Here is a 14,866-nt window from a genome sequence, read left to right as displayed (position 1 = left end):
ATAAATTTTCTACTAATTGTGTTTTTTTTCAGCAAGAGTTCAACTGGAATTCCGATGAGACGCTCTTTATCTATCACCACTTCGTCCATAAAGTAATGGACAACTATGGGAAGCAGATCCACGAGTGGAAGAAGAAGTGGGAAATCAATAAGGTTCGATTTAATTTATTAAACAATTTTTTAATTTATTAAACTATTTTTTAATTTATTAAACTTTTTCTTTTTTTTTTAATTAAAAGGTCCCAAAGTCGATGAACGATACGGTCTGGAAGGAGTTGTGTGCGCATTGGGATAAGGAGGAGACGAAAGAAACTTCTTCCACCAACTCCACCAACCGCAGGAGCGACCGTAAAGGGAAGGGCATCTACAAGCATAACTTGGGTGCTCAATCTATTGCCACTCTCGGAGATCGCATGGTAAGTTCAACCGCTTTTTCTTCAATTATTTGAGTTTCAGAATTTAAATTTATTGTGCATTTCTTCTAATTTCTAATGTTTCTTTAATTTTATGTTTTTTTTCAAGGCGGAAGAAAATGATGGCGAGCCGGTCGATGATCTCGCCCTAATGAGGAGGGCGTATACCAACAAGAAGACCGGCCAGATTGATGACGGTCTTGTGAGGGACGTGGTCGACCTGGTCCAAACTCAGGTGGTAGACGAAGTGTCTCAGCTTCAAACCGAGGATGACGCTTCGACGGCTTCGACCAACTTGTCCCGGTTTCGAATCAACGAAATCGTTGAATCCGTAAGTTCTTTTTTTTTTAAGTTCAATTCATTTATTTCTTGGTTTAAATTTCTAAATTTGGCTTTTTTCTATTCAGTCGGTTCCAAAGAAGAAGGGACGTTTGTTCGGTTTGGGTCGTCGCACCCGGTCGGTTCCTCCTTCTTCTGCACCACCGCCCTTTGTTGATCCAGAAGTACTTACGGCTCAGTTGAAGGACAAAGATGATCGAATATCTTTGTTGGAGACCCAGATGGCGGCTCAACAGGCGGGCTATGAGGCACAGAGGAGGCTGAACCAGCAAATGATGGAGATGATGCAGAGGATGTACCCGAACGAGGTGTTCCCGGACGTGCCAGACCCGTAGTTTTTTTTTCCCCAATCTCGGAATGTTTTATTTTTATTTGTGAAACTTTGAATATTAATTAGTATGATTTCAATTTTACTTTTAATTTCATATTTTCGAATTTAAATTTCAGAAATTTTATTTTTTCAAAAAAATTAATATTTTTTACATTTCGAGGAAATTAATTATATTTTTCACTACATCGATCGATGCGTTTTTGAACAAAAACGCATCGATCGATCCGTTTTTTTTAAAAAATATAGCGAGGGACATTTCCCTCGGAATTTTCCGAGGGACAACTCCCTCGGAAATTCCGAGGAACGGATCCCTCGGAATATACCGAGGGAACAGTTCCTCGGAATAAACCGAGGAAAAAGTCCGTCGGTATACTCCTATCGATCAATGTATATATTTCCAAATACGCATCGATCGATGAACTTCCGAGGAATTATCCCGACGAAGTTCTACCTCGGTATATTCCGAGGACTTTTCCGACAAACAAGGGATCCTCGGAATTTCCTCGGAAATTTATTTCCTCGGAATTCCGTCGGAAAATTCCGAGGGATTTCAGAGGAAAAAAGAAATTCCGAGGAATTATTTCCGACGACGTATTTCGTCGGAATTGCGTCGGAATAACGATATTCCGACGAAATTCCGACGATTTTTTCCCTCAGAATCCTTGATGTTTTCTTGTAGTGTATATTTACGGAGGACATGTCAAAAAAGACAGAATAACTGTAGTAGGTATTATGACGAAGCCATAATCATCATTGCTTCCTAGACTTGCTAACATGAACACAAAATATGTGTGTGAAGGCAAATTTGGAAGAGTACGCGAGTAAGAAAAATCAGATTATGATAAGAGCACAATGCATAGAATCTACATCAGTTGACATTTTATAATTCCAATGTACGTAAACTCTATCTGAAAACATGTTTTAAACGAGTATTAAACGGACAAGCTAAAAGGTCAAAATTTTCAAGAAAAAAATAATGTTTTCATTAAATTGAGTGAATCTCAGTAGCTGGAAGCATACAACATATGGATTTGTGGGATTTATTATCGTCTCAATATTAAATAATCCCTATTAACTCAACCTTTAATAAATTACCTCGGACCATTAGCATAACGGGCACCAATCTTTCTTCTAGAAAATAAAATACTAATAATTTAATCAAATTAGGTGCTTTGAGAGATTGTACGAATCTGAGGAGAACCTATACTTGTGGCTAATGGGATTAATTTAAACATGTATGTTTACGTCACCTGCAACTAGATTTAAAGATTTATAGCAAACAGAAGATCACATTATTATTCTTCAACATCGACATTTTCCCCGAAAATGCCAATAGCAAACGTGAAACTTCTCATTCTTCAACGACGCTGGGTTTTAGCGATGGGCATGTGGTACAAACCTAAGCAAACGAAACCGACCAAACCAAAATTATCGGTTCTCTATTTTCATTAATCGGTTTGTGGTTCGGTTTGCAAGCAATGACCAATTTGTTAGAACATATCCACCAACTAAACTGAATACACAGAAATAAACCAAAAAAAAAATATTGAATAAACAAAAGTTTACTCACCTGGTTTTTTTCTGAATTAACAGATATATAGACCAATTTCAGTTCAAATACATATTTTAAAAAGGAATATATATATATATATATATATATATATATAAAATTAAGTTTATCTTTAGTTAAGAATAAATTAAATATTTAAAATATATTATTTTTTTCATTTATTTGCATACTCTCGCCCGTAGTGCAGGTTTATTACTAGTCCTTACTAATTAAAGAGACCTTTTGAGGCTCCATAGAGCGTCCACATCACCGAAAAAAAAATCTCCCGAAAGATGACACGTGGCATTATTATTTCAAAAATAGAAAATAAATAATAAGTAAATTTGCAATATAAGGAAAAATAAATAATAAGTAAATAAACAATATAAGAAATAGAAACATTGCATTAAACAATAATAAGTAAATATACAATATAAGAAAAATAAATAATAAGTAAATATATAATTAAGAAATAAAAAAACTAAATTAAACATATATCTAAAAAATGTATAGTATAATAAATAATAACTAAATACATAATATAAGAAATAGAAATATTAAATTAAATATTTATCATAATATTAGAATAAATAAATATGAAATAAAATAAAAAATAAAAAGCAAATATAGTATATAAGAAATAAAAATATTACATTAGATATATATCGTAATATTATCATTGACATAAAAGCAAGAAATTTAGAATAAATAAATATGCAAAATAAGAAAAGATAAACAATAAGTAAATATACAATATAAAAATGAAAAAACCTAAATTAAACATATATCTGAAAAATGTATAGTTAAATAAATAATAAGTAAATATACAATATAAAAATATTACATTAAACATTAATTATAATATTACAATAAGTAAATATAAAAATAAGAAAAATAAAGAATAAGTAAATATACAATTTAAGAAATACAAAAAATATATTAAACATCTATCTGAAAAGTATATAATAAAATAAATAATAAGTAAATGTATAATATAAGTAATTGAAATATTATATTAAACATTTATCGTAATATTATAATTTTATATAAAAGCAAAACAGTTAGATAAGTAAATATATAATAAAAAAGTAAATATACAATATAAGAAATGGAAAAACAACATTAAACTTCTATCTAAAAAATGTATAGTTTTACATTTTTATTATTTCCAGATATTTTATAAGTAAATATACAATATAAGTCAAACAAACATACAATATAAGAAAAATAAATATTAATTCAAACCTCTATCATAATATTATCATTTGATATAAAAGCAAGAAAATTTAAATAAGTAAATATATGATATAACAAAAAATAAACAATAGGTAAAATACAATGAAGAAATTAAAAACTAAATAAAACATCCCTGTGAAAAAAATGTTTAGAAAAATAAATAATAAGTCAATATACAATTTAAAAAAATAGAAATATTATATTAAACATCTATCATAATATTAGAATAAGTAAATATACATTATAATGAAAAATACACAATAAGTAAATATACAATAGTAGAAATAGATACTAATAAAAGAAATATTTTGAGGTTCCATAGAGGGTTCACATCAGCGGAAAAAACTTCTCCCATGAGACGTGGCATTATTATTTAAAAAATATAAAATAAATAATGAGTAAATAAACAATATAAGAAATAGAAACATTACATTAAACAATAATAATTAAATATACAATATAAGGAAAAATAAATAATAAATAAATATACAATATAATAAGTAGAAATATTACATTAAACATCTATCATAATATTATTATTTGATATAAAAGCAAGAAAATTAGAATAAGTAAATATACAATATATAAAATGGAAAAAGTAAATTAAACATATATCTGAAAATGTATAGTTTAATCAATAATAATTGAATATAAAATATAAAAATATTACACTAAACATTTATTATAATATTACAATAAGTAAATATAAAACATAAAAAATACTAAGTAAATATACAATATAAAAAATACAAAAAAATATATTAAACATCTATCTGAAAAATATATTATAAAATAAATAATAAGTAAATATATAATATAAGAAATAGAAATATTACATTAAACATCTATCATAATATTACTATTTGATATAAAAGAAAAACAATTAGATAAGTAAATATACCATATAAGAAATAGAAACACAACATTAAACATCTATCTGAAAAATATATAGTTTTACATTTTTATTATTTTCAAATATTTTATAAATAAATATACAATATAAGTAAGACAAGCATACAATAAATGTAAAAGAAACATACAATATAAGAAATATAAATATCACATTAAACCTCTATCATAATACTATTATTTGGTATAAAAGGAAGAAAATTAAAATAAATAAATATACAATATAAGAAAAAATAAACAATAGGTAAAATACAATTAAGAAATTAAAAAACTAAATTAAACATCTCTCTAAAAAAATGTTTAGTAAAATGAATAATAAGTAAATATACAATTTAACAAATAGAAATATTATATTAAACATCTATCGTAATATTAGAATTAATAAATATACAATATAAGAAAAAAATACACAATAAGTAAATATAAAATATTATAACTGAAAAAACTAAATTAAACATCAATCTGAAAAATGTATAGTAAAATAAATAATAATTAATTATATTTTTTTTTTTACAACAATAATTAAGTATAAGAAATAAAAATATTACATTAAGCATCTATCATAATATTAGAATAAAAAAGTAAATATACAATATAAAATAATAAATAATAAGTAAATACACAATATAAGAAATAAAAACTAATATCAAACATCTATCTGAAAAATGTATTTTTTACATTTTTATTATTTACAAATACTTTTATAAGTAAATATATATACAATATAGGAAGAAATAAATAGTAAGTAAATATACAATATAAGAGATAGAAATGTTACATATTATAATAAGTAAAAATATAAGAAAAAATAAATAATTAGTAAATATTGTATATAAAAAATAAAAATATTACATTAAATATATATCATAATATTATCATTGATATAAAATCAAGAAATTTAGAAAATATAAATATAAATATACAAAATAATAAAAGATAAATAGTTAATAAATATACAATATAAAAAATATATATACATCTATCTCAAAAATGTATAGTTAAATGGAAAATGTATAATTAAATAAATAATAAGCAAATATACAATATAAGACATAGAAATATTACATTAAATATCTATTGTAATTTTACCATTTGATATAAAAGCAAGAAAATTAAAATAAATAAATATACAATATAGAGAAATTCCTTAAGATCGTCAGTTTAACTTTTTGTCACAAAATAGCCTTTATGAGAAAAATGACCAAAAGAAATTTTATTAAAGAGTAATAATACATTTATGTCGTAGGGTTAACTAATCTAGATTTAGGGTTTAGAGTTAAGGGTGAGGTTTTGAGGATAGGATTTCAAATTAAAAAAAAATTAAAATTAAAATTTTCAAAATAAAAAGTGGCTATTTTGGTCATTTTACTTATTCAATGTTATTTTTATGACAAAAACTTAAAAAAAAATATTTGAGAGAGTTGCCCTACAATATAAGAAAAACTAAATAATAAGTAAATATATAATATAAGAAATGAAAAACTATATTAAACATTTATCTGAAAAAAATATAATTTTCCGTTTTTTCCAAAGAAATATATATTCACACAAACATATAATTCAGAATTTTGTTGGGAAATCGCCACAAATATCACATTCATGGTACCACTTTTCATGTTTATACTAATTACTTTTACCCTCACTTTTAATGAAGGGTAAAAGATACTTATACCCTAGGGTTAACTAATCTAGACTTAGGGTTTAGAGTTGAGGGGTGGGGTAGAGTTTTTGGAATGTGAAATTCAAGATTCTAATAAATATATAAATAAATACTTAAAAATATTAAAAATATTAAAAATAGTTTCATAATTTTCGATTTTCAAAAAAATATTTTGAAAAAAAAAAAATTCGAAAAAGAAAATAAAAAAAAAATTTATAAAAAGGTTCGAATTTGAAAAAGTATAATTCGAAACATAAAAAAAAGTTAATTTTTTATTAGTTTTTTATTTTTTATTATTTTTATTTATTTAAATAATGATTTATTATATATAGATAACAATGGCATAAGAGTATTTTGTCACTTAATGAACAAGGTATTTTTGAAAATGTCTCTTAAGTGGTGGTAAAGATGAAAAGTGGTACCTTGAAAGTTGTAAACGTAAAATTTTCCCAATTTTGTTGTTGTTCAGAATACAATGTAAAAAAAAACTATATAGTTAACATTTGAAAATCAAAATAGCCTCGCGCGTAGCGCGGATTAACTCCTAGTATATGTACAATAATAAAAGGAGGATATACTCAATGGAGAATGATGCCACGTCCTCTTACAAAATCAGCCAATAAGAACATTTAAATTCGCCACGTCATATAGAAACAGGTCTTTCATTGGGCTGTGTTTACATTTTTAAAACAGCCCATACAAGCCCATATTGCCTTCAATTTCTGACGCCTAAAGTTTCGTTCTCCCCTGGCTCTTCCTCTTCGCAGTCACGATCAAATCTTCATCAATATATTGATTATGCTCTTTAATCCTGCTTCAATGGTTTCGTTCCACCTCCCTCTCTTTCTCCTGCTATATAAAGCGCTCCATCTCATCTTCATTCCAACCGTAATCGGAACTCTGCAAATATTATAATCGGAACTCTGCAAATATTATAATTTACTTGATGATAAGTGAAAGAACAGCTTCAAAGCGAGAGAGACCTTCCTGAGTCGACGCGGACCAAGTTGGCTTTTCTTTCTTAATCTCCTCAACTGTATTCGTTGTCGAGCTCCCTCCCTCTCCGTTACGTCATTTTCGTTTGGTGAGTCTCTTCTCTTGCTCTTGGTTGTTACCTGATTTGATTTCTAGGTCTTAAAGATTTCAATTAGTTTATATACCATTTCAAGTTCGATCCTTTTTCTCTTTTTGATTCATTAACAAGAGCAATCATGCATGATTAATAGCATTAATCTCGGATGATTGTTAGATTGTTTTTGTATACACACTAAAACAATGAATGCTTTCTAAAGAAATATTAATGCTTTGTAAAAAAGAAGACACACCAACATTTGTTTCCGTTACTTTTTATTTTCTTAGTTTTAGATGATTCTCTATTAGTTAATTGCATAAAGTTTTGATTTTTGTGTGTTTATCACTCACGCTTGATTTAATCTCTTTATTTTTCAGATTGTTGTTATCTTCATGTTACTAGAATTTAACTATGGAAGCGCGTCTTGTGGTCTAACTGATTGTTTAGTTCGAGAAATTTGGTTTCTTGGTCTTGGATTTTGAAGCCATCAGAGGCTGTGACTTCTCTGGTTTTGATCTCCACATTCATGTCACGTAAGCTCGACAGTCCTGTTCAGACACAAATGACAGTTTCGCTTCTAAAGAGCCCCTTGACCGGGGAGTTCCACGAGTTCAACAAGATTGGGATGAAGTCTTCTCTCCTTCTTATTATTTCAAAATAAATATATATACCTATTATGTTCCCCATAGCGCATCTAGAAGCAATGTTAACTGTTACAAAAAAAAAAAAAATTGATCCAACTTCTCTTGGTATGTTGTTAACTGTTTCATTTGAGTAAATTTCTATTAAGTTTCAAGTTTTGTGTTAGGTGTAGCGACAGAATATGATTTCGGGTATTAAAACTGTCCTCCAAGTAAGTTGAAATCCACCCTTAAGCTACACAAAAAAAAAATTAAGGGGTTACACGATGGCTTATAAAGTTCTTTATATTTTAGCATTATTTCTACAGATTGAGAAGAGATAAGATCATGAAATGGTTCTCAAGATTTGTGTACAAAGGGACCAATTTTGTTTCCTTATCGTTCTTTCAGAGGTGAACTTTAAGTGAAGAAGATAAATCTATCAAAGATATCAAATTTCTTGACATTAAAGAAATATTATGTTCTGACTCCACAACAAACATGGAGTCATTGGTTCGTATTTGTTCAGAATTTGATTGTTATAGTATTACTTACGTGCATGTTTAATTTTATCCATTTTTCTTTACCAGGAGCATTTAGAACACATAAGATCCAATGTTACATATGTAAAATAAGTAATGTTTCCGTGAACAGATCAAGGTAATTATTTCACCTGCATAGCTGCTAAAACTAACATTTTCCTGCTTTCTAACCCAAAAGATTATTAGTCCTATTATATCTGATGTTTAATTCATATGCCCCAGATACAATGGTCCTTTCAATTGCAGATGATTTGAGAAACAAGCGTTACAAGATACCAGGACCTCTTCCTCAATGCCATCACCAAAGCAATGCAATGGCACATTCGCAGCATCCAAATTTGGTGTCAATGAAACTATGTCCTTTCAACTTTTTTTTTTTCAATTCGAGTACAATTAAGGAATATTTTATTCTGGAAAAGTAAAGGATCTATGTATTTTAGATATGTGTATACTTAAAAGTGATATAGAGCTCCAAAGTTAACAATGCGTGGAAGTTTCAATTAAAACTTTTTTTGTCTAAATAGCGAAGAGGCGAGTACAAAAAGAATACAAAATATCAAGCCACCACAAATAACAAGGAAACTTTAGTAGATTAACATTTAAGGCTGATTTTGTTTGTCAAAACATGTTTAGTGGGAATTAGTTTAGATGGTTTGTGGAAACTCAGAGATACAATAATTCTAATTGTGTTTGTCTTATAAGAAAAGTATATTTACCTTGCTTCGAAGGTCCTGCAACATAGCTGAAGTAGTGAAGATGATTACCAACACCTGAAACTTTATATTTTTTATGAGTATTAGAATAAGTATTTGTTTTTTCTAACACATTACAACATGTCTATAATGGCTATACCTTGATATTAATGGTTCCAGAGAAAAAGAAAACATATAGTTAACTCCCCCTCATGTCATCTAAATCATATAAATAACATAGATTATAATTTCAAAAGAAAAAGTTACAGAAAAATTTAAACACACATTGCAAATAGGGAAAGCTCACTCTACAATCTCTTTAAAAATCTAAATTCATTTATTTTTGGTTATTTGGCAAATAAACCCTTGCAAATATGACCAAAAAAAAAAAATTCACATCAAAACTAGGTGTAGTTTTAACATGGAACAAAGAAAACCAAATAAGAAAAAATATGTCTTTTATTTAATTTCTTAGTAGTACTTTTTATTCAAATATAGAAAAATATATTAAGATAACAGAATTTTGATCAGATTACAATGATCCAAATAACCGAATACTATTTTAAATGAATAGATAAATATGCCAAGTTATAGATTTTAAAATTACAATTAACACATGTAAAAATTTAAGACAAAAACAATTTAATTCGATACAATAAATCCAGAAACTAACCAATTGAAAAATAAAAGTAAAAGAGCAATACAAAATACAAACCGCGCTACGCGCGGTTAAAGAATCTAGTTTGTTTAATGTTCTTATAAAAAAGTAATGGAAAAAGCATACCACAAATGAGTAAATAAATTTTATAAAAACCAAAAATGAACAAAGACAACCGCTCCATTGCATGATTTAAGAATATTATTGCATTATTTGAAACAACTGCTACGTACTTCTTCTCAAGCTAAAGTAACTCATTGAAGTTTTGGATCCTTGAGTAGGTTCTCCAAAGTTTCTACAAATTTATCAGTGTAACCGGTTAATAATCCAGGACTAACCACAAGCTCTTTCAACTTGGAGTGGTTTTTCCTCACCTGACTCCCAATCTCACTATCTTTGTCCATCACAGAGTTGACCGCAACACTCAAATTCTCCTTGGAGAACCATCCTGTTTCTTCTCTTTGCACTTCAACCGCAACCTCGAGTTCATCAGTCAACACGAGAACTTGATCAGCCAAATATGGAATCAAGACTATCTGGCAATCACTTATTAGAGACTCCCACATCGAACCGAATCCACAATGGCTCACAAAGCAGCCTACTGATGGATGAGCCAATATCAACGGTTGCTGCACCCATTCTCCCCAAACTATTCCACGACCCTTTACCCTCTCCTTAAATCCTTCTCGTAAGGCTTCTTGAATAGTCTTTGCACCTCTTGGTGGCGTTACCGCTACAAAAAAACGGCAAACCAGTGGCTGCCTAGTGCACAATACACTACAGATCCTGGTCCAAACCCGCTCAGCCAATGATTCCATTTGTCTTCAAGCGGTTGGCTTCTGTCTAGCTCAGGAAGCATTGGACCGGTCAAGAGAACATTCTTTTGTACTGACTCCCTATATAGTCGCAAAACTTACCTTCAATTTCTTCACACGTCCTAACCGAAATGAAATCACAATTCGTAAGACTTGTGGTAAACCGATCGTAAAACCTCTTGTAGTAAACAGAGAATGACGACATGACGTGAGCATCATGTGCGCGGAACAACAACTTAGATGAAGGATAACCAGGTGGAGGAACTCCGAATCCACCACCAGGGACAAGGTCATGAGCTATACATGTTGCTGATATCACGTTGTACATCATACTCTTTACTCCATTCTCTTTAGCCACTTCTGGAACCCAGTAAGCATAATCGAACAAGATCAGGTCCGGTCTCGAAGCACGAACCGCGACTTCGACTTGATCGCGTGTACGATCTATGGCTACGATCAAGAACTTCCACAACGTGATGGGGATGTCCGAGGAGGTCTCGGCGCCATCAGGAAGACCATCAACATGAGGAATGGTAATAGGATGTAAGACGATGCTGTCTGGGAACAGGTTAAGAGGTTCTAATTGTTTTTTAGCTTTCGTAGGCAGCAAGAAAGTAACCCTGTGACCTTTCTCAGCTAACTTGTTGGCTAGATGCAAGTATGGAGTAAAGTGACCAAAAGCGAACCGTGGGAACATAAGAGCGTGGAGCTTTTGTCCCATTTTTCTTCACTTATTGTAACAAGCACAAAAAATTTAAACTCTTCAAAGAGAGCCAAAATTAAGAAGAAAATTTTGTTTGATAATTTACAATGAGGTATCACCCCTTTATATACACATTCCAACTTTCCTTGATGGACAGGGACGGCTGAGATCAAACCGATCTAACACATGAATATGCTTACCCCTTAAGCTATGTATACAATTCCTTGAGTTTCTACATACTTCTACCCCTTTATCTGCAAGACTGCATATCTCTTAATATTATCTATATGATTTCATACCTCTTAAGATTATCTACAAGATTTCATACCTCTTAAAATAGTATCTACATGATTTCATACCCCTTAAGATTATATACAAGATTTTATATCTTTCTGGTGACCATTATAGGAACATTAGGAATGAGTAGAGAAAAAATGCAGAGAAATAAAATTAGAAGAATGAAAAAGAAGAGTATTCCTTATCAATTTTAGTGAGTAACAAATTTGTTATATATTCCTCTAAAATAAAAAGAATGATAAGGAATGAAAAGAAAAAACTATTCCTTATAAATGGTAAAAAAAATAAAGAATAGTAAAAAATATGAAAAGTATTACCTGAGTATTTCTTTTAGTTTTTAAGACAAAACATAGCTATAAATATTTCACATCTATATTTAGGTTTAAGCTTTCACATATTATTTTTACAGAAAACAATAGTATTTACATGAAAAGTATTACCTGAGTATTTTTTTTTAATTTTTTGATACAACTCAACTTTTTATTATCCTTATTACATCTTATGATGCTAGCATAACTTTTAATTTTGATGATATTGTCTTACATGAGTATGTGTGAATATGATAAACATGTGTTTGTATGTATAAGACAAAATATATAAATAATTAAACATAATTTTTCTATTAAAAATAAAATAGTTGTATAAAAATCTAAAAGAAATAAAATAATTAATTTCCTTTTTAAAAGTCTAAATAAAATAAAAACGTAAAAGTAATCTTATTTTTTATAATTAACTAACTTTAATTTTTAATAATTTTTAATAGAAAAACACCATGACTATTGAAATAGAAATACTAATCAAAATTGATATAAGAAAAAAGATTATTTTTACTAAAATAAGTCATCGATAAATATTGGAAAATCCAAGATCTAATGTAAAATAATATTATCATTCTTTTTATGTGTTAGTGATAACATCAAATAAAACCCATGCGTTGCACGGATCCATATCTAGTATATATATATATCATCTTATTACACAAAAACACACACCGCGTTTACATATTTATACGACAGATGATATCTGAGGGATTGGTTCGTTCAGAACCGTTCCTTCCAATATCTTTGATGAGATTTCATCACCGTACAACACCATTAGTGCACTAAGATCAGCATCCGTGATTCTCTGAAAGAAGAAATTAACAAACTGAAATCAACTTTTTAATTAAAAAAAACTAGGTCGTATGGTATCCCTATCAAAGTATCAAATATATATGTGTACATTAGAAGATATAACATAGAAAATCGAAACCTTTTTCTGCTTAGTTAAATTCGTGAATCGTGAGAAAATGTCCCTCAACTTTTCATCACTGATGATTTCATATCCTAACTGAGAATACATAATTAACACATAAGTATATATACATAATAATAGTGATTTTTTCATACTTAACATTAATCTCTTATTTGATATTATATGTATATATATAACTAACGATTAAAAACTACAAAATCACAATTAGGGTTACCTTTCTTAGCCGAACTTTCACAGCATGACGTCCACTGCATTGTTGTCACGTAGCAATATCACATATAAAAAGGAAAAAGAAAAGAAAGATCACATATATAATTAGTAATAACAATAGTCACCTAAGCTTTCCAAGCACAATGCCGGAACTTTCAGATCTTTCGATCCCAATGTCTTCTGGTGAGAAGATTTCATATGTACTTCCATTTTTCAACATTTCATCCTGCGGAATGTTTTAACAATATTCTTCGTAAGCAAATCAAATCTTATATATTTATTACACTTATAAATAATTAAAAGCACGGAATTAACCTGGTGAATGCCACTCTCGTGAACAAAACAGTTGTTGCCAACTATGGGCTTATGTGGTTGAACATGCAAGACAGTATACTCTTGAACCTGCTCATCAACATCACTTTATATATCACTAAATTATTTTAATTTAACGACAAAACAAAATTAATACTATAATATTTAGTTTGTACCCATAATATTGTGTATATTATATATAAAAAAGTTACCTTCCTACTAGCAGCCATAATCTGGCTTGTGTCTATTGTTGTGTAAACACCATCCATCACATATGCTCCACGACATTTCAAAGCCATTACAATCTTACATGCCAAAGAACTATTATTCATGATGATGATGATCATTAACTATGGTAATACGGTAATGATGATGAAAATTATTAATGATTATGATACCTCTTCAAGCGACGCATTCCCACTTCTTTCACCTATTCCATTGACAGTTACTTCGACTTGTCTTGCTCCCGCACGCACACCCTAAAAGAATTAATATGCTTATATACTTTTGTCACCTTGAGAACATTTATCTTGTCGTCCGGCGATTGTCTTTAATTATTAAACTAACATAAAAAAGAGTTAATTACGAACAGCGATGGTGTTGGCGGAAGCAAGACTAACATAAAAAAGAGTTAATTACGAACAGCGATGGTGTTGGCGGAAGCAAGACCAAGGTCGTTGTGACAATGAAGGCTGACGACAACATCATCAATTCCAGGAGTGTTTGCTTTGAGATAAGTAACCATCTCTCCGAATTCTTGCGGGATGTTTATCCCTACCGTGTCCGCGAGGGTCACCGTCTTTACGCCCTCTTTTATCGCTTCTCCCATAATCTTGCAAAGAAAATCCTTCTCCGATCTGAATCACGCACTAGTATTTTTTTTTTAAAACAATAATATATATATATATATATATATATATATATATATATATATATATATATATATATATGACATGATCGAGTATAAATGCAAGAACCCTAAGTCAACAGCTAAATTTTTTAAAAATAAATTCTGAGTGTGTTTGTTTTTGCATTTAAATTATATAAATAAAAATAATCTTGTAAAATATAAATGCAAATGTAAACATATAAGATTTACTAGCAAAGATTTCGTACCGTTATTAAAACCAAACAAATAAATGAGATATCTGACAAAAAAGATTTTTAGATATGGACCTGCCGCTAGGCCTGAGACTTATTATCCGAGATCCGAATTCGATACGAGATCCGTTCCGGATCCGCTCCGAAAATAGGA

At 29.1% G+C, this 14,866-nt stretch overlaps 1 protein-coding gene and 1 pseudogene across 2 annotated transcripts; both read right to left on the bottom strand.

Annotated features, from left to right (window-relative positions):
- Positions 1–8,633: 8,633 nt before the first annotated feature.
- Positions 8,634–12,159, bottom strand: LOC106350153 (annotated as a pseudogene).
- A 580-nt stretch (positions 12,160–12,739) lies between these two features.
- LOC106350151 (methylthioalkylmalate synthase 3, chloroplastic-like) lies at positions 12,740–14,165 on the bottom strand. Of its 2 annotated transcripts, XM_048748140.1 has the most exons (4): positions 13,425–14,165; positions 13,304–13,337; positions 13,087–13,164; positions 12,740–12,960 (listed from the first exon to the last, which is right to left on the bottom strand). In XM_048748140.1, the coding sequence occupies exons 1-4, from the start codon at positions 13,517–13,519 to the stop codon at positions 12,841–12,843; spliced, it is 327 nt and encodes a 108-aa protein (XP_048604097.1). In that variant the 5' UTR covers positions 13,520–14,165; the 3' UTR covers positions 12,740–12,840. The 2 variants fall into 2 exon arrangements, with proteins under 2 accessions (XP_048604097.1, XP_048604098.1); XM_048748141.1 differs by lacking the exon at positions 13,087–13,164.
- Positions 14,166–14,866: the final 701 nt, after the last annotated feature.

This window comes from Brassica napus, chromosome C2 (assembly GCF_020379485.1).
Source record: "Brassica napus cultivar Da-Ae chromosome C2, Da-Ae, whole genome shotgun sequence".
Lineage (NCBI taxonomy): Eukaryota > Viridiplantae > Streptophyta > Magnoliopsida > Brassicales > Brassicaceae > Brassica > Brassica napus.
The sequence above is the reverse complement of the archived record's forward strand: the minus strand, read 5'-3'. Positions and strand labels throughout refer to the sequence as shown.

Bases quoted from the DNA above. Each gene is read 5' to 3' on its own strand.
- LOC106350151 (XM_048748140.1), bottom strand. From the start codon at position 13,519: ATGTTGAAAAATGGAAGTACATATGAAATCTTCTCACCAGAAGACATT. The intron at 13,338-13,424 runs GTGACTATTGTT...ACAACAATGCAG, and splicing joins ATTGTGCTTGGAAAGCTTAG to TGGACGTCATGCTGTGAAAG. The intron at 12,961-13,086 runs GTTTCGATTTTC...TTCTTCTTTCAG, and splicing joins ATTTAACTAAGCAGAAAAAG to AGAATCACGGATGCTGATCT.